This window comes from Bubalus bubalis, chromosome 22, assembly GCF_019923935.1.
Source record: "Bubalus bubalis isolate 160015118507 breed Murrah chromosome 22, NDDB_SH_1, whole genome shotgun sequence".
In the NCBI taxonomy this organism is placed as follows: domain Eukaryota; kingdom Metazoa; phylum Chordata; class Mammalia; order Artiodactyla; family Bovidae; genus Bubalus; species Bubalus bubalis.
The window spans coordinates 15,506,857-15,534,273 of record NC_059178.1 but is presented as its reverse complement, the minus strand read 5'-3'; the positions used below and the strand labels follow the sequence as shown (position 1 = coordinate 15,534,273).

Here is a 27,417-nt window from a genome sequence, read left to right as displayed (position 1 = left end):
CCAATCTCAATTCTGTGTAAAATTCAGATCCTGTGTTCAAAAAGTTAATTATACACACTCAATCAGATCCCTCTTCAACAACCAGTGCTGAAAACATACCTCCCTTGGGTCCCAAGGACAGAGGTCGTGGACTGCACTCTCACTATCCACATGCATGTCTACTCTAAATCACTTTACAAAACAAAACATTTCACATACCATGAAAACAGAACATTTCTCCCACCTCCTTAAGCTATCATTTTCTCTAATTTTTGCCTCATTAACCCAGGGTTTTTTAGGCTTATCCTCCCAACTGCCTATAATCCTTTTTCTCCTCTCCAGTTCCCATCACCATCCTAGTTCCTGTCTTATTTCCATTCTGCTATAGTGTCTCTGCCTCCAAAACTACTTTCATAATCTAAGTTCCATCATCTATCTGCTAAGTTTGCTCAAAACACCTATGCTTGATTTTCTAATAACATACACCACATCCTACAGCTATCAACGCAAAGTATGTTAGTACTAAGGCAATCTGAAGAGTACCATTCACGGTTTTCTTAGAAAATGTTATGAAAAAAATCAGGTAGAATGAATATTGAGGAAAAGCTCAAAAGGCAGTCTCAAAACAGATCTGTTTTCACTTGTAAGCAGAGAAAGAAAACATTAATGAACTTTAAACAGGATCTTGTTATTTCTTCAAATAAGAAAACTGTCAGTTTTCTTAAAACTGACACATCTGAAAGGAACCTATTCTTATATAGGAGAAATCCCAACCACTTCAATATGCCACTTCCACTGTTTTGAATGTCCAAGAACTCAACAGTTTGGTTGTTTTAGTTGTTGTCATGTAGAACAGCACAGTGTTTGAAGAAAAGAGGAAAAACACACACCAACAAAAGGTTCAAAAAAAACCTTACAGAATACGGCACTGTGTAACTGTACAACTTCTTAGTTGTCAAGAGAAGTGCCTTCTTCCTGATAACAGTTTGACATAATAAAACATAAATGTAACACAAGTTCCATTCCCAAACAGTGGCTGTGCTTAAAATATAGCCAGCAATGAGTATCTGCCAAATACACTAGGGTTAAACCACTAAGAAATTTCTAATATCCAAACTGTTTCTGACTAACAAAACGGAAATTTTACGTGTTTCAATTTAGTATTAATTTTAACATGAGCAGGAGAAAAAGGTACTGTGAGGACACTCAAATGAACTGATGCCCAGTGACCAGGGAAGACCCCGGGTCTAAACACATGCCCTCGAGGGCCTCTGCTGCCACCTCATTAAAGTCCTCCTGCTGACCTTCACCCTGCTCATAACCACAGGTTCCCAATTTGGAAGCAATCCCAATTTCATGTAATTCTATCCCTTTTCGATAAAGGTAAGTTCAAGTAAAAGATAATGCATAAAGCTTTAGAAACAAAGATACCTGCAAATACTGCTTTCCAGAATAACAGAGAGGTAGATTTATAATCAGGATATTCATATTTTTGGCCCCATGTGGCAATATGGTACCTTGTTAAGAAAATTGGAATATGGTCAGAAGACCAAACTTTCTATTCTTCTTCTACTATACCCTAAGTGTGTGACCTGGGTTAGCAACCTCTTTCAGTCTCAGGCTCCTCATCGGCAAAATGGGAACAACTCCATACAGGCTTGCTAGCTAAGACAGTCTAAGAGCACGTAATAGGAGCTCAATAAAGTATCCCTTTCTCTGACGCAATTCTCTTTCCATTTAAAAAACTGTACACAATGGTAGCTAGTCACCAAACCCAACCCTCCCCCACTGAACCATATCATAAATTCCTAATCCCAGGACTTGTCATTCCCAAAAGCAGTGATTTTAATCAAGAAGCCTTCATCCACTATTCCTGATTTCTCCCATCAATTAGCACTGCTGCTGCTGCTGCTAAGTTGCTTCAGTCATGTCATGTGCAACCCCATAGGTGGCAGCCCACCAGGCTCCACCATCTCTGGGATTCTCCAGACAAGAACACTGGAGTGGGTTGCCATTGCCTTCTCTGATCAATTAGCATTAGGTCCTAATAATTTTGTTGCTATTTTTCAACACAGTTTATATGCTGATAAAAGGAGCCAACTCTCTATGTTCAGTATTAGCTGTGGATTATCTATAATTAGCAGCGACAGATTACTGTGAACCTAAAGCTCTCTTTCCTCTTCGTTATAATATCCTTTTACGTCTCTTTCTGTTTAGTCACTGCCTGAGAACCCTTGCATTCTTTGATATTATAATGCTTATCTATGAAGATTCCTGAATGGGAAAATGAAAAAAGTTCAAAATTTTATACTGGATCATTCATTCCCATACTTACTTATAGGAAAGTTAGTAACTTATAAAAAAGCAAAACGCCTAAGAGTGTTTCGCTGCGGCACTTACAGGGCACGTCAAGGACACCCGAAGGCTGGTGGTGGCGACCTCACTGTCAGGGTCCGCAGTGAGCTTCTCTTTAACTGGAGGGAAAATCGACAATAGACACAAGGTTTACAAAATTGTGACTTATGAACGGAATTATAGAAATATACGCCATCTTATTTAAAATTTCCCAAACACTTCAAATAGATCAAGAAACTACAAAAACAAAATAAAATGTTAAGTATTAATGTATTGAAAACACAGCCATACTTCCAGTATTAGGTTAAAGAATTACAAACTCTAAATGACATGCTTAATCAAATTTTTAAGATTTATTTTTAAAAGTAAAATTGTGGGTAAGGAAGAGTTTTTAAAACAGAGAGCTGTTTCAGGCTTAAGAACAATACAATTATGGAAGGCAGCTGAACTCTAAGCTTCAATACTTTTCTAAAACACATGCATGACTATTTTAATTAGGGATTACATGTAATTTCCAATAATTGTTCTTATACTTTATAAAAAAGGTAAAATATTTTTATACTTTCTTTGACTACTGAAAACTACTATGGATGTAGGATCACGTGCCATCTTCTTCACCACATAATACATAGAAGTTACTGTCGACAGAAACTAATAAATACATAAACTGCCTTCAGAGGCCTAATTCTCAACACCATGACAGGGAGAACCAGACTGCAACTGGAAGACTGGAACCATCATCAGGTAAGAAAAATTGTGGAAGAATTCCCCTGGCTTTCAGCTCTAGACAGGAAGATCAACACTGTGCTGTGTGTGATGAGAAATGGCTTTCGTTTAAGAAACAAAATACCATTTCAACAGCCCTGCTTGGCTCCCTGTCCAACCCACAGATTCTCTCTCCTTTCTGGTTCATTCAGTGATATGGGAGGTAATGGGGGTAAAAATATTCTCTTTCCCAGAAAAAAAAGTCTTGTTCAATTACCATCAGTTACTGAATTATCTACAGCTTGGGTTACACATTTTTTCCTCTATTTATTATTATACAGCATGAAAGTATCAAAGTACAAAATAAAACATCTCAGAAGATAAATATTATTTCTGATGGATATCAACATTTCTTTTGCAAAAAGACCTTTTAAGTTAGAAGTTTTTTAAGTGTATAACACACTACACACTGGAGGACTTGAAGACCTGCATTCCTATTCCCAACACAGGCATCAAAACTGCCAACAACCAGACATTTACCTAAATTAACTTCTTATGAAAAGGCAAAATATCAGTATCAATTGAGATTCAAACTTCATCCTCTTGGGAGCAGTTTCTAAGAGAAGGGTTTTTCAATTTATACAGCTCCATTCTTCAAGAGTATTTTTAACTCGTAATTCATTTTTGGTTTTTAGTAATTATTCCCAAATTGTTTCTGTATTGATGTATATGTGAAGCTTTTAAAATTTCCATTTAAAACCATCTCATATGCTCAGTCTTACAAATAATACTTACTTAGTGCTCTGGAATGATCAGGGTTTCTAATACCTTTCATTTTTAATCTCTGTAATAACATGGCTGATGTGAGTTGTCGTACAAGATATACAGACATGGAGTAATTCTACAAAGAAAGATAATCAGTATTAAAGATGAGAGATAATAGTTATTTATATAAAACACTTGTCTAAGAAACTCTGGTTTCTAAAAATAACATGCAAAATAACTTATACAGCAAAGTCAATGACTTCCGGGAAGGGAACAAAATCAACTCAGTTACTTCAGGGAAGATGAATGCTTCACCCTATGAAAGATATTTCTCAATCACTCACCACTTTAAAACATCTACATGAAAAATAAAATGCTCAGATCAGTGGTTTTCAAACTGTGTTTCCAACTTAGCAAAACTGGTACCTCAGGAGCCATCATGGTATAAATGAGAATACACCCTCCTATGAACACTTCTAACTAGAATTTTCTGTTTTTTATGTAATAGGGAAAATATATTCATGAAAAATGAGTTCCACTACAGAAACAAAGTTCAAACACCTGTGGTCTAAAAACTGGAGCCTATTATACAGAGTGAAGTAAGCCAGAAAGAAAAACACCAATACAGTATACTAACGCATATACATGGAATTTAGAAAGATGGTAACAATAACCCTGTGTACGAGACAGCAAAATAGACACTGATGTATAGATCAGTCTTGGGACTCTGTGGGAGAGGGAGAGGGTGGGGAGATTTGGGAGAATGGCATTGAAACATATATAATATCATGTATGAAACGAGTCGCCAGTCCAGGTTCGATGCACAATACTGGATGCTTGGGGCTGGTGCACTGGGACGACCCAGAGGGAGGGTATGGGGAGGGAGGAGGGTTCAGGATGGGGAACACAGGTATACCTGTGGCGGATTCATTTCGATATTTGGCAAAACTAATACAATATTGTAAAGTTTAAAAATAAAATAAAATTAAAAAAAAAAAAACAAAAAAAAACAAAAAACTTTTAATCCAGAGTTCCACAGTTCTAATTTTGGCAGACACCTGCTACATAACCTTAGGCAAATCATTCACATGAACCCCAAATCAGCTTTTTTTTGGAGAAAAAATGTGACAATTGCTATTTGCAAATGGACATTTTACCGGGAAGAGGCAACTACTGTAGTATATAAGACACATGAAGAAATAATAAAAATAAAAAATACAAGGTCAGAAAATAATAGCATCCAATTCCATACCCTCTTAGACTTGGCACAAAGGAACTTTCATGAGCTATCTATAAAGCAATGAAGAGATGATATATAATTTTACTTAAATACTTAAAACCCACCTTACCAATTCACTACACGTATTCATTCAATTGATTCTACAATAAACAAAATACTTTTAATAGTTGCCAAATCAGATACTTTAAATATCATTTTTAACATCCTGCTACAGTCCTTCCAAATATCTGAATATCCAAAAGAGTATACAAATTTACTGATTACAACTGCAAGAAAAGAATATTATTTCCATTAAGTGAAAGTCGCTCAGTCATGTCTGACTTTTTGTGACCCCACAGACTGTAGCCTGCCAGGCTCCTCTGTCCATGGAAATATCCAAGTCAAAATACTAGAGTGGGTAGCCTTTCCCTTCTCCAGGGGATCTTCCCAACCAAGGGATCAAACCCAGGCCTCCCACATTGCAGGCAGATTCTTTACCATCTGAGCCACCAGAGAAGCCCAAGAATACTGGAGTGGGTAGTTTATCCCTTCTCCAGAGGATCTTCCCAACCCAAGAATCAAGTCGAGGTCTCCAGAATTGAAATGTAGATTCTTTACCAGCTGAGCTACCAGGGCAGCCATTATAAGGGGTTTAAAAAAAAAAAAAAAACTGCTAAGCATTCAATATCTGCAATCATTTATTCAAAAACAAAATCTGTAAGGTCATAATCATTTCAAAAAGATATACTGCTTTTCTGCTCAAATTTCTCTCAAAAAACTTTATTATCTCACTAAACTTTAAAGCATTAGTACTTGCTCAGTTAACAATGTCTCTTATATTTGTATATAACACCCATTCTCAAGATTTTACTTATTGTTTATAATAAGCAGGCCCCAGAGAATTAAGCAATTTTGCCAAAATCAAACAATTTGCCAACCTGAGACTAAGCCAAGATTTCCTGAATCTTTATTCAGTGCTACATCACTGTACATTTAAGTTCATGCACATAAAAAATATTAGGGATCAGTGTCTTATGATAAACAAGTTATAGTAAAAATTCAGAAATGAGAGTTCAAGAGAACAATCATTAGAGGTCCTAGTAATCACAGTTGTACAGTCCAAAGATTAATACAAAAATATTCATTATGTCCAGCTCGGCAATTACCTTTGTGATACAACCAAATTAATTCTGGCTACAAACATGATTCAACTTCTCCATCCATAAGGAGGAATACTATCGTTTATTTCTATGAAACAGCAACATTAAAGCTGATGATCAGAAATTAATTGAAATCTCTTCCATTTCTATTACTTCAGTTATATAAATAAGCAGTTCTAAAATGGAAATCCCTGTTGTATTAACCAGTATTTCATAATTGACGAAAAGCTTTTTAATACTTAAGAATCTGCAGAAAACCAAGTTCATCAATCTAAAAGTATGGAGAAATTAATACCAATCTAAGTAAATGTTTTCTAATAAATATAAATCTAAGTAAATATTATGAGATATTCACATTATTTAAGTATCAGCTGTTCATATAAAGGCTGGAGTAAATTATGTCTAATCACAATAGGAGTACATTTAACCATTTCCCCCAAAGCCTAATAAAGCTTTCTTCATCCCTCTTCATAAATATGTAACAGTAGCCCAAATTCCCACTTTTTAAAAATACAACTTAAAACACACACATAAACACAACTGTGATTAACCACTAACTTTAAGAAATACCGTTAGAGTACTTATCTCCTTTGGAAGGAGACAGAGAGATGATACTGAAGAAACCTTAGTTTTAACTTTTAAGAATCTCACATCTCTAGCCCGAATTGAAAAGTATGGCTTTCGGGGGTTATAAACAGAAAAGTGAACGAGATGGAACTAGTAGCCTAAGAAAAAGCAAAGCGAATCAATACCACCTAGAGGAATCACTTTCATGTTCCCCAGAGAAAAGAATCTTTACCTTTCCAATTTCTGATGCCCAAGAAATGGAAATCTGGTTTGGCACAGCTGAGGATAACCTAACTAAAGACGTGATATTCAAAGGGCGTCCAGGGCGCTTCTGCTCAATTCCATTTTTAGGTGGTGGTGCATAGCCCTGTAACCACAGAAAAGAAAAGCGATTTAAAATTCTGAGCAGAGGTGCAAACGTTTTCTCCAAGACAAGTACAGTATCTTGCCTAATTTCAGTCACACTAAATTCTTTTATTTTATCCTGGAAATCACACAGTCCTCACTCTAAGGTGAGGAAACCCAGAAGAGGAAAATAACCTTTTAAAAATGTTATAAAATATTTTACAAATCCAGAAAAATGTAACAACAAAAATTCCATGTTCCAGTAAAATCAGAGGTGCTGAGATCTTGCCATACTGGCTATGATTTTTTTTTCCTTTCTTTTAAACAATAAAGTTGAATCTCTTTATACTGATTCATTTTAGGAACTTTCATTCATTCAAATACCAGGGGTGACAAAGAGGGAAAATGAACTCTGAAAACTTTTTTAAAAAAGTACAAACTGGGGAATTTCAAAGGAATTATTAAAATCTTGTGAGGGATAAAAATGCTCTCTTGACCTGCATACACATTTCTCAGGAGAAAGTGGTCTGGTGTTCCCATCTCTTTAAGAATTTTCCACAGTTTGTTGTGATCCACACAGTCAAAGGTTTTTGTGTAGTCAATGAAGCAGATGTTTTTCTGGAATTTCCTTGCTTTCTCTATGATCCACTGAACATTGGGTTTGACTGCTAGTTCCTCTGCCTTTAGGGCTTCCCTGGTAGCTCAGACGGTAAAGCGTCTGCCTACAATGCGGGAGACCTGGGTTCGATCCCTGGGTCGGGAAGATCCCCTGGAGAAGGAAATGGCAACCCACTCCAGTACTCTTGCCTGGAGAATCCTATGGGTGGAGGAGCCTGGTGGGCTACAGTCCATGGGGTCGCTAAGAGTCAGTGTGACTGAGTGACTTCACTTCACTTCCTCTGCCTTTTCTAAACCCAGTTTGTACATCTGGAAGTTCTCAGTTCACATCCTGCTGAAGTCTAGCTTGAAGGATTTTGAAAATAATTTTTACTAGCATGCAAAATGAGTACAACTGTCTAGTAGTCTGAGCATTCTTTGTTACTGCCCTTTTTAGGGACTGGAATGAAAACTGATCTTTTTTTGTGACCACTGCCGAGTTTTCCAAATTTGTTGACATACTGAGTGCAGCACTTGAACAGCATCATCTTTTAGCATTTGAAATAGCTCAGCTGAAATTCCCTCACTTCCACTAGCTTTCTTCGAAGTGATGCTTCCTAAGGCCCACTTGACTTCACACTCCAGGATGCCTAGTTCTGGATGAGCGACCACACCAATGTGGTTGTCCAAGTCATTAAGACATTTTTTTATATAGCTCTTCTGTGTATTCTTGCCACCTTTTCTTAATCTCTTCTGTCTCTATTAGGTCCTGACCACTTCTGCCCTTTATTGTGCCCATCACTGCATGAAACATTGCTACTACATTTCTTCTAAGGGATTCTTGCCCACAGTAGTAGACATAATGGTCACGCTCATTCCTGTCCATCTCAGTTCACTGAATCCTGAGATGCTGATGTTCACTCTTGCCATCTCCTGCTTGACCACGTCCGACTTACCTTGATTCATGGACCTAACATTCCAGGTTCTTTGCAATACTGTTCTTCACAGCATCGGGCTTTACTTTCACCACCAAACACATCCACAGCTGGATGTCGTTTCCGCTTCGGCCCAGCTTCTTCATTCTTTCTTGAGCTGTTAATAACTGTTCTCTGCCCTTTCCCAGTAGCATGCTGGACACCTAGACCTGGGAGGGGGACTTATCTTCTGGTGTGGTTATCTTTTGCCTTTTTGTATTGTTCTTGTGGTAAGAATACTGAAGTGTTTTGCCATTCCCTTCTCCCAAAGATCATATTTTGTCAGAACTCTCCACTATGAACCGCCCCTCTTGAGTGGCCCTGCCTGCTATGGCTCACAGCTACACTGAGTTACGCAAACCCCTTTGCCACAAGGCTATGATCCATGAAGGGGACTCCACACATATACACCTTTATTTCTGCCCAAGTATTTTTTGAATGCAACTTCTAGACATGTGACTTGACCCATACTTTTATATGCATCTTTAAAAGACCTCAGGAAATAAGAACAGTATCATAACCTAACAATATTAACCATGATTTTTAAAATTGTCTAGTATCTAGTTTATACTGCAATTTCTCAACTGCCTCGACGATGTCTTTTTCTTTTATTACTGAAACTTTCATGTATACAAAACTAGAGAAAAAAGTCTAAACGAACTATCACCCAATTCAATAGGTTACCTGTAAGTAGTCTTTGCCCATTATATAAAGCATCCCAGACACATTATTTTAGGCATACATAGTTTGACATAGAAGATGTCCCTTTACAGTCTGAATCAGAATCCAAACTAGAGCCTCACAGTGTGCTCAGCTGTCTCTGAAGTCTCCTTTATTCTATATTAAAGAATGCTTTTCATCCTCTCTCACCCCCTGCCCCAAAACTCCCACTCTGTTTCTGATGCCGTTGTTCTGTGGGGGACCCCAGGGCTCTTGATCTGAAGAATATTCTCATCTTCTGGATTAGGCGGACTGCTTCCTCACAGTTTGAAGATGTGACACTCCATGCTTTAAGATAGTAATGAGTTGCACAGGCTTGACTAGATTCAGGTTTAAATTTTCGGAGACAAAAACTTCATAGAGAATGCTACGTGCTTCCTACTGTGCCATGTCACGAGGCACAGAATGCCTGTTTGCTCCACTGTCAGTGATGTGAAGGTTGATCAGTTCAGCTTATGTCAGCCTGGTTGTTCCCATCTAGCTTTGACCTAGTGGTTTCAGTATCCATTGGTCATGGTTACCTAGATCCATTATTTGATTCATGGATTACCAAAAAAAAAAAGGTTTTTTAAATCCATTCTTTCCTTTGCTTGTATTAAACCTTCCCATAAACAATTTGACCACATCAACATTTGGTTACTCCAAAATCAATGATTCTCTCTGTCAATTTTTAGAGCAATGAGTTGATGCAACCTCCAATGGTTTATTTTAGCGTAATTATAAACTCACTTATGTTTGATAATTTTGAGCCTACTTAAGTATTATATTTTAGATGCCAATATTATCCCATCTTAGGTCAAGGGAATCTCGTCACACTGGAGCATGTGTGTGTGTTTTAACAAAAGAAAATACTGATTGCACTTTACGCCAGATTTACTGTGAGGCAGACCATCGGCGTAATTAATATATGCAGGAAAAAATTAGGTAACAGGAAAAGGAAATCCACAAACTCAGAAAGAGAGTACATTAAGATAATGGCGCTGGTACTGACATGTTTCCCGCTGCAATGAGAGGAAACACTTAGGAGAGTTTTGCCAGCTGTACTGTAACACACATCCTCTCCATTTTTTGGAATCTCTACAAGAAATATTCCCCTACATCAACCCCCACACAGCCCCCTAACCTCACAGCTCCACAGGTTTACATCCATTTCTCAAAATATGTCTAAAAGGAAAAATAATTCAGCCTTTCAAAACTCTCCAGGCAAAGAGGGTCTTTTTTTCCCCCCTCTCTCCTGCCCTTAAAAACACATAACTTTCTCATCATGTGGTCAGTCTGTACAACGGCAGCATCTGGGTCAAAGATGGCGGTATGGGGACATTCCTGGAGGCGGCTTCACTTGTGTCTGTCCTCACTACACATGTCGTTCTACAAGCCCTGCTACGAGCTGCTTACTGTCATCCCTGTTATCAAGAGGCTGGAAAATCAATGGATTAAAGTATCTTTTAAAAGCCATCATCTTGATCTGGGTAAAAACAGCATATAAACTGCTTTCATCACTATTTGACCCTTATTATCCAGGGATACCTTGCTATTATCAAGGGAACACCATTTTCTATTCAGTTCACTCTCTGTTCATGAGGTAGAGTATCCAACCATTATGGATCCATGATGACTGCATACTGCAATTAGTCATACAGACAGGGACTTGTTCCAGGACACAAATTCAAATTTATTCAGAGCCCAAATGGGAAATCCCATGACTGTCAAAGCTTATTCCTCCAAGATCTGTTGTGTAATAAATCAGGATCATGGGCAAGGATCACATGTCAAACTTCTCTGTGGCTTGTTGATGCTTCTTACCATTGGAACAAAGTTCCTGAAGATCTCCATGGTGGTAAAGAGCTCAATTCTTCTCCTAAGGTGGCAGTATACTCACATGATTCTCATAAATACACCAGTCAATGCCCATATTACATTATCCCAATCAATACCCCAATACTGGGAGATATTACAATATCCCAATCATGGATCAAGGGGAGGTCTCAGCAGTTCTACATCAGTTCCATGCACATTTATGTCAGCTGTCCCACAGGAATTCACAAGGCTAAAGATGAAGAACCTCTTTGGGAAAGACTGGCATCTGATCTTTGGGACGGCCCTACTAGGGTCAGGCAAGCTCCCCCTTGCCCCTACCACCACTCCATCACCTTCTCCTTCTGAAATCTGTTTTGACCTCCTTTGTCCTATGCTCCATTTCCTCATCTCTCCCACAAGTGCCCCTGGAGCCACTGCAGGACCCTGGCTCCAGAGGTGAGTATGGGGCTCATCACACAGTAGTCAGTGTGTTCACCAACAGCCCTAGTGTAAGTATGCAAGGGTTAGTTAGTGCTTCTGGAGAGAAACCAGAAGTGACTTAGCAACAGTGTCCCAGAGAACATGCTCAACTACCTGAGTTTTTCCTCTCTCACCAGTCCTGAAAGACTGACAAATTCAGAGCTATCCACAGTGGTGCTGCACACCTTAAAGAAGGAATATTATACCACAGCATGGCGCTGACTGGTCCACTTGGAAAATTTTGTGGAATGTGTGTGTACACATCTGTAACCATCATATTTTCTGCAGCAACACCAGAGTTTAAGTACAGCCTCACATGTTTCAGAGACGTAACTCCCCAAAACTAGCACAATCATTTAATACTGGACAGATCTTCCAGGTGGGTCTACAGACACCAAGAAGATTATCACAGTCAGATATTTCTTTAAGGAGAGTGAGAGAGTAAAACAGCAATAAAAGTTAAAGGTCAAAAGAAATCTTAGCCCATCCAACACAAAGAGAATTGGATATGAAAAGCCATGGAAAATGTGCTATCATTCCAAAATCCTAGGTTTCCTCTGCCACACATGTGGCCACCCAGTGGCATCCTTCAGTTCCAAGTGAGGCTGCTTCTTCTCCTGGTTTAGATCTTTATATGATTCATCCAGATGAAAGACAGCTCCTGAGATCTCCTGTTACTTACAGCCAGAAACCCAAGAGGCAAAATGTGCCCCCTAGGTTCTGAACACACACAAGAGCATGTAAGCATGCCTTCCCAACCGTATCTACTCAGCCTCTGAAATTTCCCCTTTAATCCCCACAAGATTTCAGCCTTATAGACCTCTTTCAAAAAGAGTCAGGCAGTGGTACAGTACTGTTCAAGCCCTATAAAATACATGAAAAGGGCTATTTCTCAGGTCTTTAAATCCACAGGCTATATATGACAGAAATGAGACTCCGGACAACCAGTAAGTCAGATCTTCGAATACAGGGGTCAGCCTTGGCCACGAGCCTTGTCACTTTGGGGTTCAACTACAACCACTTGGCCCTGGCAGAGCTGAGATTTATAGACTTTGTTGTCTGGCTTGCTCAGCTGCTCACAGCTGTTGCTCATATACTTATTTCAGAGCCAAATCTTGCACTCAGCAGGAATGCTAAACAGGCACCTCATCTCCATGTCAAATGGTCTCTGCTTTGCTGAATATGGCAGCTTACCTTCATGGTAGAATCACTGTTCTCACAGCACTTCTTCAGTTAAGATACATAACCACTCTGAAAAACAGGCCATGCTCTACTACTATTGAGAATACAGCTTTACTGCCACACAGCTGTAGCAAATTAGCAGTTTAGCTCAACCCTCAGTGGAGCCAGATACATACTCCTATTCAACAATTGTTATTTTAAGATTTGACATCTATCAGGTCAGAAACAGGCTATACAGACAGAGACAGAGAGAGAAACAGGCTCTACAGAGAGAAAGAGTGTGTGTCTCTCCCTCTCTCTCAACAGGCTGTCAATCAAACACCACTGCATCTGTCTCTCAAGGGTGTGCACCATCAAGGCTCAAGCTTGGAATCCTCAATCACCATGTCCAGTTGTAATCAGCAGCCTCCAACTTTCACCATCTCATCCAAGGCCAAGGCCCAGCTCATTCAGACAGCCACTACAACATGCTGCCTTCATGTCCTTCCCTACAGGTCCTGCCCTGCTACTATGCCTTTTGATATCATCTTAAGAATCTCTCACAGCTTCCTTACTTCCTGGCACAAGATGCTTCAAGCTCATCTTTTCCATCTCCCCCAGACCTGGAATCTGCCACTTCCCCAAGAAGCCATGAATCTCTCTAATGGAAAACAGTATTTAATGCTGGGACTGTTCATTGGCACAAAGTAGTCACGATTTTTAAGCCTTGTTAGTAATTATAATAAACTCACAAGCAAAAGCCTGGTGAATAAAAAGCAACTTACAGGCAAAGGAAACAGCTTCCCATTCACTTTTATACAGAGACTATTGGGATAGTTATCTTCTTGAGGACAACTTGTCTCTGCCAGGCAAAGTCTGCATTAAAGAAAAAAAAAAAAAAACAACTCTTAAATATTGTACTCAAATTTACACTTTACAAATTCAGGACTATATGCACACAGTTAGCAGGCATAAAATTAAAGGAACACAAAAACTGCAAACTCACCTCAGCTGAACTTGTACTGTATAATCTCTCCTACCACCTGGCAAAAAATCCCTGTTGAAAAGAGAAAAACAAATGGATTATGAAAATACAACTAGAATTCACAGAAATATGCTCAACAGAAAAAAAGCATTGTTGGTATTTTTATTTGTAGTCCTTAAAAAATGAACATTAGCCTAACCAATGGCAGAAGGTTTAATCAAAACACAACACTGTGGTGACAGGCCGCATATGCTTAACATTTAGTCTTGTCTTTACAGCAATTTTACAGTATTTTCAATTCATGGGAACTTTCACAATACAATTTTTATTTCAACAGACAACAGATTTGGTTAACAGGAAAAGGAGCACATTAGGTTCTAAGACTCTGATGAATTAATTTGCTCACAGTGGTTCTGAAACCTTTGCTGAGTATTCCAGTCACTTGCAAACATGTTTTAAACATAAAGGCCCACTCACCAGGTATCCTTATTGGCTCTGAAGCACAGTCGGAGCATTAACAGTCTTTACAACTACTCAGGGGATTCTAATATAAGATCTAGGATCAATAACTGGTGTCCAGAGTCTCAGAACCTCTATGCCACAGCAACTTCCTAACTATGCGCCCAATTAAGGACACAGAATCTCTTAGAATTTCTAGATGAAAACCTAACACGGTCCCATATAAAATATCTCTGACACTGAAACTCCTAAACCCTTGCCAGTCAAAATGGAGTCCACAATGAAGCAGCACTGTAGCTTCTTGGGAGCTTCCTAGTTAGAAATGCAGAGCCTCAGGTCCCACCTCAGACCTACAGAATCAGAATCGGAATTCTAACAAGAGTCCCAAAGTGATATGTATTCGCTTTACAGTTTAAGAAATCTTGCCCTCAGCCATTGTCATAAATCTTGGACTATGTCAAAGAGAAGATCATGAGAGCTGAGTCCTGTCTGGAGAGTACACGCAGCCCTCCACCTTGCTCCCACAGGGCTAGCCTGCATACTGCTTCTAATTCTCTATGTTCGCTGGAAGGCAATAAAGCACAGTAATCACCAGCTTGAGTGCTACAGTCCAAACCAAGGGATCTTGCGCAAATGACTTCAGCTTTCTGTGCTTCCATCTGTTAAAGATGGGAAATGACTGCATCCACTTCATGACGCTGTGGTGACAAACGTGTTAATACATGTGAAGTGCCTGGATATAACAAGTGCTCAACACGTGTGGGCAGCTGGTTGCTATTACTGTTAACTGTCTCTCCTGCCAGTAGTAATCCACATTTCTCAAATGTCTATTCACAATATCCTAGACAACACCGACCTCTTATGTGTAACCCGTATCATTCTGCTCATTAAAATCAAAAAACACTGCAAAGTCAGGGTGCTGGAGCATCAAAGATAAATAAAACATGATATTTGCTTTCAAAAGTCTCATATGCTAGTAGGTAACAAATATATACAACTAAAATAATATGGTATTATAGCATACTATGTAAAATAAGTATTACAGAAAAGAGGGAAATTCTATTTTGTCTTGAAGGGAACCAAGTGAAGTCGCTCAGTCATGTCCGACTCTTTGTGACCCCATGGACTATAGCCTACTAGGCTCCTCCGTCCATGGGATTCTCCAGGCAAGAACACTGGAGTGGGTTGCCATTTCCTTCTCCAGGGAATCTCCCCGACCCAGGGATCGAACCCAGGTCTCCCGCATTGCAGGCAGACGCTTTAACCTCTGAGCCACCAGGGAAGCCTGGTCTTGAAAGTTCAAGACAATTTCCACAATTAGTCTGAACAAATTAGAAAAGCCTTTGGACAGCACTGGTTCTATTTACACTTGAGAGAGACATATTTCCATCAGTAACAGCGGCTTCACTAGTGGGGTGATACTAAACAAAAGGAAAGCATGGCAAATGCTTGTTAGGTTGGGAACACAATTTTTAAAAGACTAATCTAGAAAGATAGATGGGAGAACATTTATAAAGGTTTGGATAGTTCACTAAGGATTGATGCTTCATTCTACTAAGGAAAATTAATATAAACTGGGAAATACAATGTGTTATATATCTTCACAAACATGACAAGTAATGACTAAGCATCTTCTGACATCTTCTGCCAGTAACTGCTCTGGGAACTTTCACAGGTTGAACTCGTTCATTAGATATAAAGGTGTTTCCTACACGCCACACACTATATAACAGGCCTTGAGAATATAAAAATGAGAAAGAGATGTTGGTTTCATTAAGTTTGTAAACTCAAGCAGTCAAATAAATGTTTAACAGAAAATAAGTTCATGAGAATGGTACAGTGAGAGACAGAGGATCCATTTGGGGAAATGTGGAAAGGCACCACAGAAGAGGTCAGACTTGAACTGGCCCTTAAAACATGATTCAGGTTTGCCAAGCAGAGCAAGGAGGAAGAGGATACGCAAAGATGGAGAGCTGGGAAAGCCTAGTTGGAGTACAAGCTGCTAGAGGAGAGTGATGGGACATGAGATGATTTAAAAAAACATGAATGAGTATTTCCTACCGAGGCCACTTCTCCAAAGTTGAGAAACAAAACTAACCTATCACAAACATAAAAAATACAAGTAGCAACTTAGGCCAAATGAGCAGCAGAGGAGCAATTTCCACATGAAGGAGCAAGATAAAACTTCAGAAAAAAACTGCAGAGACAGGCAAATCTACCCAAGAAAGAGTCTGGGGTAATGATCGTAAGATGATCTAAGAACTTGGGAGAAATTAACTTCTACACAAAGTGAAAAGTTAGAAGTTTTCAGAGTTAGGAAATATAAAGAACAACCAGAGATGAAGAATATAAAAACTGAAATGAAAAATACATTAGAAGGAATCAACAACAGATTAAATGATACAAAAGAATGGATCAGTGACCTGAAAGAGAGTAGTGGAAATCACTGCTGCTGAACAAAGAAAAAAGAATGAGAAGAAATAAGGACAGTTTGAGAGACCTCTAGGACATCAAATGCACTAATAATTCACAGGGGCCCCCAGAAGGAATAGAGAGAAGGCCCTGGGAACATATTTGAAGACCAAACAGCTGAACATTTTCCTAACATGGAAAAGGAAGCAAAAATAAACAAATGGGACCTCATCAAATGTAAAGGCTTTTGCACAGCAAAGGAAACCAACTACAAAACAAAAAGACAATCCATAGAATCGAAGAAAAGATTTGCAGATAATGTATCAGATAAGGGATCAACCTCCAACTGTTTATATAACATCCTATATAAACAGCTCATACAACATCAAGAAAATGCTCATACAACATCAAGAAAATAAACAACCCAATTAACAGAACTGAATAGCCATTTTCCCAAAACAGAAATGCAAGTGACCATCAGGCACACGAAAAGATGCTCCACACTGTTAATCATCAGAGAAATGCAAACCAACACTACAGTGAGGTATCACCGCACATGGGTCAGAATGGCCACAATCAAAGAGTACACAAATAATATATGCTGGAGAGGGTATGGAAGAAAAGGAACCTTCCTACGCTGCTGGTGGGAATGCAAACTGGTGCAACCACTATGGAGAACAATATGGAAGTTCCTTAAAAAATTAGAGTCACCACATGATCCAGCAATTCCACCCTCAAGTATATATCCACAAGAGACAAAAGCTGTAATTCAAAAAAATACATGCACCCCAATATTCACAGCATCATTTACAACAGTAAGACATGGAAATAAGCTAAGTGTCCATTAACAGATGAAGGGATAAAAAATATGCACATACAATAGAACATAAGTCACAAATAAGAATAAAATAATGCCATTTACAGCAACACTGGGTGGACCAAGTAAAGAAACATTTACTTCTAAGTGAAGTAAATTAGAAAAAGACAAATATTATATATCACTTATATGTGGAATCCAAAAAGAGATATAAACGAACCTGTTTAAAAAACAGAAAACACAGACTTAGGAAAAGAAAAACTTATGGTTACCAAAAGGGAAAGGGAGCTAGGGGAAAGGATAAATCAGGAGTATGGGATTAAATATACCACCATATATATATAAAATAGATAAACAACAAAGATTTAAAGTATAGCACAAGGAACTATATCTGGTATAACACCCTACAATGGAAAAGAATCTGAAAAAGGTATCTATATATATGAATCACTTAGCTGCACACTTGAAACACAACACTGTAAATCAACCACCAGTTCAGTTTAGTTCAGTTCAGTCGCTCAGTCGTGTCCGACTGTTTGCGATCCCATGAATCGCAGCACGCCAGGCCTCCCTGTCCATCACCAACTCCTGGAGTTCACGTCCATTGAGTCAGTAATGCCATCCAGCCATCTCATCCTCTGTCATCCCCATCTCCTCCTGCCCCCAATCCCTCCCAGCATCAGAGTCTTTTCCAATGAGTCAACTCTTCGCATGAGGTGGCCAAAGTACTGGAGCTTCAGCTTTAGTATCATTCCTTCCAAAGAACACCCAGGGTTGATCTCCTTCAGAATGGACTGGTTGGATCTCCTTGCAGTCCAAGGGACTCTCAAGAGTCTTCTCCAACACCACAGTTCAAAAGCATCAATTCTTCGGCACTCAGCTTTCTTCACAATCCAACTTTCACATCCATACATGACCACTGGAAAAACCATAGCCTTGACTAGACGGACCTTTGTTGGCAAAGTAATGTCTCTGCTTTTCAATATGCTATCTAGGTTGGTCATAACTTTCCTTTCAAGGAGTAAGCGTCTTTTAATTTCATGGCTGCAGTCACCATCTGCAGTGATTTTGGAGCCCAAAAAAATAAAGTCTGACACTGTTTACACATTTATTTCCCATGAAGTGATGGGACCAGATGCCATGATCTTCATTTTCTGAATGTTGAGCTTTAAGCCAACTTTTTCACTCTCCTCAACTATGCTGCTGCTGCCGCTAAGTCACTTCAGTCGTGTCCGACTCTGTGCGACCCCATAGACGGCAGGCCACCAGGCTCCCCCGTCCCTGGGATTCTCCAGGCAAGAACACTGGAGTGGGTTGCCATTTCCTTCTCCTCAACTATACTTCAACTTAAAAAATTAAAAACGAAGATGAGCAGAGTAGGTGTGGCAGAGAACCGTCAAGCAATGGAGTGTGGACTTCAGATGATATCACTAAGGGCTTCCCTGTTGGCTCAGATGGTAAGGAATCTGCCTGCAATGCAGGAGACCTGGGTTTGACTGCTAGGACAGGAAGATTCCCTGGAGAAAGGAATGGCTACCCACGCCAGTACTCTTGCCTGGAGAATTCCAGGGAAAGAAGAGCCTGGCGGGCTACAGTCCATGGGGTCACAAAGAGTCAGACACGACTGAGCGACTAACACACTTTTACACACTTTAGGGTTTTTAAGCACAAAGAAGAAAAGACTGAATGGGTTTTAGAAAGATCAGTTGGTCAGCTGGGAGAGTTAGGAGATCATTACACTTGTATAGGCAGAAAATGAATGCTTTAAAGTTATTTAAATATAAATACCACACAATATGACATTTAGGGATAAAAACTGATAGGACTAAATGACTGACTGGATACAAGGAGGCAGGCTAAGGAGCAGGGAGCACTAAGCATGGTGCCCAGGTTTTAGAATGGTGCAGCTGGACAGATGGTGATGCTACGCACCAGGATAAACAGCGGTAGAGCCAGTTATAAAATTCGGCCACCAATCACTGAGTGCTGCTGCTGCTGCTAAGTCGCTTCAGTCATGTCTGACTCTGTGCGACCCCACAGATGGCAGCCCACCAGGCTCTGCCGTCCCTGGGATTCTCCAGGCAAGAACACTGGAGTGGGTTGCCATTTCCTTCTCCAATGCATGAAAGTGAAAAGTGAAAGTGAAGTCGCTCAGTAAGTGTCCGATTTTTAGCGACCCCATGGACTACAGCCTACTAGGCTCCTCCATCCATGGGATTTTCCAGGCAAGAGTACTGGAGTGGGGTGCCACTGCCTTCTCCAAGTGAGACAGTGATTATTTCTTCAACTTTACAGGCTGAGTAAGATTCAATAGGCTTTAGTAACCTAACCAGGGGTATACAGACATAAGTGGTCAAGCCAGAATTCACATTTCAATCAGTATGAACTCTAAAGACCATGCTAGCTTCCTAAAGGTAGAGTTGATTCAACTTTTAAATCCTGAAAGAGACACAAAAGGATGAACAGAGTAGCAAATTGAAAGGATGTGGTAGATGCAATGTGGGATAATATAAAGAGGCCTCTGTTCAGGCAGATCCCACACCATTAACGGAATAGGCAATAGGAGGAAACATATACTAAGCAAAAATCTCTTTGAAGCCAGCTAATTTAAGAAAGAAAAGAAAAAAGCACATTCGTGGATACTATCACAGAGCAGTGAGGAGAGAATCACACCTTGATCTGGGGAACATGCAAGAGATGGCAGTATGAGAAACGGAGACAGCACGACTGCAGAGGCAGTGGTACCCAACGGAAGGAGTAGTGCTACAGCCAAAAACAGAGCTGAAGTCACTATCAGTCTTCACAAGATGCAACAAAAAAAAACCCCAAACCTGAATGTATTCAAGCCTCTGGTTTAGACCTTATCACCATTATAGGCAAAGGGGACTGGATGGAGGCACAGCAGTTTTCAAATTTGCTGCAAACTGGAAACGCCTGGGGAGCTTTAAAAACTACTGCTGATGGCTTCTATTTTCAGAGATTCAAATTTAATTGATATGAATGAAATCTAAGTATCTGGAGTCTTAAAAGCTCCCCAGTTGGATTCTAATACACAGCGAAATTTGAGAACCATAAGGATAGAAGTTACACGATACCACAAGAAGCATAATTATCCAAATCCACAATGTGTAATATGCTAACAGAGTCAAATGAACCACTCTTTTTCAAAGTAAGTGGTAGAAAGTACTGTAAGGGTAGAATCAGAACTCCTTAGAGAATTTATCCTTCCCACTTCTGGGGTTTGGAAGAAAAGTTATGACCAACCTAAACAGCATATTAAAAACCAGAGATAATACTTTGCCAACAAAGGTCCATCTAGTTAAGGCTATGTGGAGACCTCAATTATAAAGAAAGCTGAGCTTTATCATGTTAACCATCTTAAAGTGTATAGTTTCGTGGCTTTAAGTACATTTATACTATACCATCACTATCATCCATCCCGGAGACAGATGACTGAACATCCATGATTAAAAATTTTTATTGAAAGTAATTATTTAGTCATTCATTTTCTGACTAATTAATAACATTCACACAGTTCAAACTTCAAAGATACAGAAAAAAGATATAAAGTGAAAAAACTCCCTCAGCTTGGATCACGGCTACCTGATTCCCCTCTCCAGAGGCAACTTATCATATATGTCCAGACATATGCTATACACTTAAGCAAATTACACACACGCCTTTTTAAGACAGTGCGTGTGCTTAGTCACTTAGTCGTGTCTGACTCTGCGACCCCATGGACTGTAGCTCCCCAGGCTCCTCTGTGCATGGGATTCTCTAGGCAAGAATACTGGAGTGGGTTGCCATTTCCTTCTCCAGGGAATCTTCCCCACCCAGGAATTAACTGAGGTTTCCTGCGTTGTAGGCGGATTCTTTACCAACTGAGCAACCAGAGGCCCCTTTTAAGGCTAACTAATGGTACATGTTATCCAAATTCCACACTTTGATTTGTTCACTTAAAAATGTATCTTGAAACCTATTGACTAAATAACCTCCCTAGGTCAAAGGCCAACACAACACCCTAAAGAAGCTTGTGGTAATCTCCTCCACCTAAAATCAGCTCTTACTCATCTTCTGTCCATGTGACACCCTGTAATGCCAACGATCATTTTATGTATATAACCCAGTTCATTAACTAGATAGACTGCAAGCAACTTGTGGAAAGGAGACATGCCATATAATATAATGCTGTGTAGCTAATAAACCCTTAGTAAATGTTCTCAAGCAAGGGATCATCAGTGAATACAAACAAAACCATATAATAATGATATGGCTTGGGATATAAAATTTAACTTTTAATTTACCCTTTTCATTTCTTAGTTGGTTTTTTGGTACTCCCAAGCTTGAAAGTACTTCCAATATAAAAATTTCCTGCAATGTCTTGCCCCTAGTGAACATGTACATTCATTTTACTTCTTTGATAATTTCCTTCTCTAAATTTTCCAAAACCCCTATTATTTGGATACTAGGTCTCTTGGACCAATCTTTAGTACTGTCCCTTTTTTTCTCTTTTACTGTTCAATATTTGGTCCCCTTCTGGGGAGCTCAAATTTTACGAAGTCAAGGTATAAAATTATTCTGAGGCTTTCCTGAGAGCAGTGATGTGATCAGTGAAAGAATCTAAAGTTGTGTCCCATACTATTCCGCCTAATAACATCGTGTGCATCTTCGAGATGTTAGGATGTTTAAGAGAAATCCATAAATTCTGATCCACGTCCTCGGAGACTGAGAATGTACATTAACATAAGAAAGACTGAAGTCTGGCTTTAAGAACTTTTGAAACTACCTCGAATTCAGAATTTCCAAAACTTAACTGCAGGACCTTTATTTTTTAAAAAACTTGTATTAACATCTCACAGAAGATAAGTGTTCTAATGAAGAGCTGAAAAGATGCAAAAAGACCTCTAATTTGCTCAATTCTGGGTTCTAAATTTTAACTCTACAATCCCAGGATATCATTTAACCTCCAGGAGCCTCAGTTTTTTTAGGCTAAACCTTTTAACACCAAAGATGACTATACATTTAATTGGAAAAGTATATAGTACAGATTTCCTTTTCTTTCCGATCTCTTTTTAGTTCAATGCTCTTAATAAATGTGTTTAAAGTTTATCCTATTTTTAGAAATGGCAAAGCTCAGAGTACTTTTCATAATTGTTTTCAGATTTCTGCTAATTTTTTTGGTCCAGGTAACCATACAGCTCAGAATGGTCCTCTAGTTTATGTTCTTATCCCAGAAAAAATATTAATGTCCACATTCAATATAAAAAAGCCCCCGGATGATGAACTTTATGTCATTCTATCTTTAGGGCTGTTAAAACAAGTTCTTTTTTATGTTGCTATATTTGGAATAAAATTTTCATAAAAAAAATGTACTGCCAGAAGTGACAAAAATTCAAAGGGGTTTTATTAAAAAATTAAAATGTTTTTCTAGTTGTTGTTAAGTCCTTCAGTCATGTCCGACTCTTTGTGACCCCACGGAGAGCTGCACACCAGACTTCCCTGTCCTTCACCATCTCCCGGAGCTCGCTCAAACTCATGTCCACCAAGTCAGCGATGCCATCCAACCATCTCATCCTCTGTCACCCCCTTTTTCCAATCTTTCCCAGCATCAGGGTCTTTCCCAATGAGTCAGCTCTTCGCATGAGGTGGCCAAAGTACTGGAGTTTCAGCTTTAGCATCAGTCCTTCCAATGAACACCCAGGATTGATCTCCTCTAGGATGGACTGGTTGGATCTCCTTGCAGTCGAAGGGACTCTCAAGAGTCTTCTCCAACACCACAGTTCAAAAGCATCTATTGTTTGGTGCTCAGCCTATTTTATTGTCCAGCTCTCACGTATGTACTTAACTACTGGAAAAACCATAGCTTTGACTAGACAGACCTTTGCCAGCAAAGTAATGTCTCTGCTTTTTAATATGCTGTCTAGGTTTGTCATTGCTTTTCTTCCAAGGAGCAAGCAACTTTTAATTTCATGGCTGCAGTCACCATCTGCAGTGATTCTGGAGCCCAAGAAAATAAAGTCTGTCACTGTTTCCATTGTTTCCCCATCTGTTTGCCATGAAGTGATAGGACCGCATGCCATGATCTTCGTTTTCTGAATGCTGAGCTTTAAGCCAACTTTTTCACTCTCCTCTTTCACTTTCATCAAGAGGCTCTTTAATTCCTCTACACTTTCTGCCATAAGGGTGGTGTCATCAGCATATCTGAGGTTACTGATATTTCTCCTAGCAATCTTGATTCTAGCTTGTGCTTCATCCAGCCTGGAATTTCACATGATGTACTCTGCATATAACTTAAATAAGCAGGGTGACTATATACAGCCTTGATATATTCCTTTCCCAATTTGGAACAAATCTGTTGTTCCATGTCTGGTTCTAACTGTTGCTTCTTAGGCAGGTAAGGTGGGCTGGTATCCCCATCTCTTTTAAGAATTTCCCAGTTTGTTCTGATCTACACAGTCAAAAGCTTTAGTGTAGTCAATGAAGCAGATGTTTTTCTAGAATTCTCCTGCTTTTTCTATGATCCAACAGATGTTGGCGATTTGACCTTTGGTTCCTCTGCTTTTTGTAAATCCAGCTTGTACATCTGGAAGTTCTCATTTCATATACTGCTGCAGCCTCACTTGAAAGATTCTGAGCATGTAAAATAACTGTGCGGCAGTTTGTACATTCTTTGGCATTGCCCTTTCTCTGGGATTGGAATGAAAACTTTTTCCAATCCTGTGGCTACTGCTGAGTTTTCCAAATTTGCTGGCATACTGAGTGTGGCACTTTAACAGCATCACCTTTTAGGATTTGAAATAGCTCACTGGAATTTCATCACCTCCACTAGCTTTGTTAGTAATGATGCTTCCTAAGGCCCACTTGACTTCACACTCCAGGATGTCTGGTTCCAGAGTATTTATTAAATATTTGCCTAACTTTAGTCAAAGTATACTATGCTTACTTAAGGAGAAATGGCTTAACTGTTATGGACAGAATTGTGTCCCCCCAAAATTCATATGCTAAAGCCCTAATTCCCAATGTGACTATGAAGTTGGGGCTTTAAAGAGGTCATTAAGGTTAAATGAGGTCCCAATGGTGGAGCCTTAATCCACCAGAACTACCGTCCTTATAAGAAGAGGAAGACACACCAGAAACACACAGGCACACGGAGGAAAGGCCGTGAGAAGAAGGCGACAGGAAGAAGCCAGCCACCTGCAATGCAAGCCAAGGAGAGCGGCCTCAGGAGAAACCAAATCTGTCAATCAGTTTTGGACTTCAAGTCCCCTGAAATGTGAGAAGAAAAATTTCTGTTGTTTAAGCCACCCCATCTGTGGTACTCTATTATAGCAGGCAGAGCAGACTACGACACAAATATCTCAGAAAACACATTCCAAACTCCTCTTACCTGGATATGCATATCTCTCTAACTTGCTGAGGTGTGAGAGCAAAAATAAAAAACTTCTCTTGAAACCGCTGAATACTGCTTTGAACTGGGGAGAAAAAAAAGAAAGGTAATATTCCACTAACAAATTCAATAATAGAAGAACCTACAATAACCAGACACTTCTGATAAAGACTCTGCCAAATTTTGAAATTTTTATTATTAAAATACACCAAAATGAAGTACTAAACTACATGCATCTTGGAGTCATGAAAGTAAGGTCACTCTAAAGCAGGTTCAATTTTAAGCATTTATCATTCTTTATTGTAATATTCTAATTATAATCAAAATATAACACAACCCTTCACAATTGTTACATTTCATCCTTGACTACAGTATCTTCTAATAAAGTCTGAGGAAGTAAAAAAACTCTCCCCAGGAAAACTCTGGTCAAGACTCGGGAGTTTTTGTTTCTTTCTTTGTTGTGTTTCGTTTTCAACACTTTATACTCAATTACATACACAGAGCATTCATTTAAGAGAAAATTTAAAACTTTGAAAACTTCTAAGTTGGGAGAGTTATTAAGACATAAATAATTTTGAACATACAGAAGATTATGCAGTTCATAAAGATTATCTAACGAAGTCATTCTTCAGAAGTGTTGTTTTTAAAAATTGAAATGTATTTTCTTCACAAAGAACTTTTCATCGTTTTACACTGACCCATTATTCAATGATGTTCTAGTCCTCATTTAAACAATGAATGCCTTCAATGAACACTTGACTGAATACGCATCTAAATTCCAATAATCAATCGGTTACAATTATCACTAAACATTGCTTTATGAGAACGTTTAAAAATAATCCTATGCACACACCAAAATTTTATGAGATTTAAACAGAATATTGCAAACTTGAATCAACTGAAATAATTTTATCTTTACAAAAACAATCATATTAATTATCATCAGTGATGTTTAACACTAAAATACTTTTCATTCTATAAATACATCGGCCACAGAGATCATTTGGGGAGGGCAGAGTGCTGAGTGTTCATGCTTCCTGTAAAACAGTGGCTTTAATTCAGAATTATGAGTGATTGTTCAGTCACAGCAATCACTCCTTTCCTTCCCTCTCGCCCTCCATCTTCACCCCTGTCACCAGTTACTCATTAAGTTCTGTTGTTTTGCTTTGCTTTTTTAATTTTCTTATCAACTGCCTCCTCCCTATTTCCACTACCACCATCCTATCCTAGCAAAACCTAGAATCACTCTGTACAAATGAAGGGGCACCCGTGCCTCTCTGTCCATCCCTCACCAGAACATCAATGCAGAGTTGGTCATCCTTCGTAAAACTTTTTCATCATCGTTCCCCTGCTGAAAAATGCTAAGATCATCTTATCTCTGAATGAACCATGTCCAAAGTCCCTTATTTATAAGAACCTCCGTAACAATGTCTTTCCTAGCAAACCTACATTTTCAATGTCTCCCGAAGTCCTGCTCTACTCAAAGCAGTTTCTTCACTGTCAGGACTCAGAACTGTGCCATTTTTATTTCTACTCCTTTGACTACTCAAATCTCTCCTTTCTTGATGTCTACTCTCCTATAAACTCCACTGATTCAGAGCAGGCACATTCATCCTTCAAATCTCCCTCAAGTTATCACTCTTACTCCAAGAAGTCTTGATTAACTTTTCCATCCATTAGGCCAATACAATATTTGAGCTTTAGGTTCACAAATTATAGGGTTTCACCATACAAGCATATAAATTGCTTGCTACTTTTCCCTCACCTTAACATTCTCTCTCCAACTAAAGAGTAAAATTCCTAAAGCCCACGCCATACTTCTGACTTCTCTACAATCAGGCTACATGACCATATCCAAATTAAACCCTCATCATGTACTTGTTATGAGATTACATTTTAATGGCTTTACATTAATGTGTGTATCACTTTGTTGTTGTTGTTGTTTACTCGCCAAGTTGTGCCCAACTGTTTAGCAACCTCATGGACTGTAGTCTACCAGGCTCCTCTGTCCATGGGATTTCCCAAGCAAGAATATTAGAGTGGGTTTTAATTCCCTTCTCGAGGGTATCTTTCCGATGCAGGGATAAAACCAACGGCTCCTGCCACGTCTCCTGCATTATAGGTAGATTCTTTACCACTGAGCCATCAGGGAAGTCCATTAACTGTTAACTGTACCCAGAGGCTTAATGAGTATTTCCTAATATTCAGAAATTTAATACTATGAAAAGATACTGACCTTCATTACTCTGTCACCTACCAGACTGCTGCTGCTGCTAAGTCGCTTCAGTCGTGTCCGACTCTGTGCAACCCCAGAGACAGCAGCCCACCAGGCTCCCCCGTCCCTGGGATTCTCCAGGCAAAAACACTGGAGTGGGTTGCCATTGCCTTCTCCAATGCATGAAAGTGAAAAGTAAAAGTGAAGTCGCTCAGTCGTGTCCAACTCTTAGCGACCCCATGGACTGCAGCCCACCAGGCTCCTCCGTCCATGGGATTTGCCAGGCAAGAGTACTGGAGTGGGTTGCCATTGCCTTCT

At 39.3% G+C, this 27,417-nt stretch overlaps 1 protein-coding gene across 9 annotated transcripts in view; it reads right to left on the bottom strand.

Moving 5' to 3' along the window:
- Positions 1–27,417, bottom strand: part of PIAS2 (protein inhibitor of activated STAT 2) — a 105,663-nt gene that overhangs the window by 41,232 nt on the left and 37,014 nt on the right. For all 9 annotated transcript variants that reach the window (XM_006075270.4, XM_006075274.4, XM_006075268.4 and 6 more), the window contains 6 exons: positions 24,885–24,969; positions 13,831–13,881; positions 13,610–13,700; positions 6,983–7,117; positions 3,835–3,940; positions 2,380–2,453 (listed from right to left, as the gene is read on the bottom strand). In XM_006075270.4, coding sequence (XP_006075332.3) covers positions 2,380–2,453; positions 3,835–3,940; positions 6,983–7,117; positions 13,610–13,700; positions 13,831–13,881; positions 24,885–24,969 — 542 coding nt within the window. The remainder of the gene's footprint in view (positions 1–2,379; positions 2,454–3,834; positions 3,941–6,982; positions 7,118–13,609; positions 13,701–13,830; positions 13,882–24,884; positions 24,970–27,417) is intronic.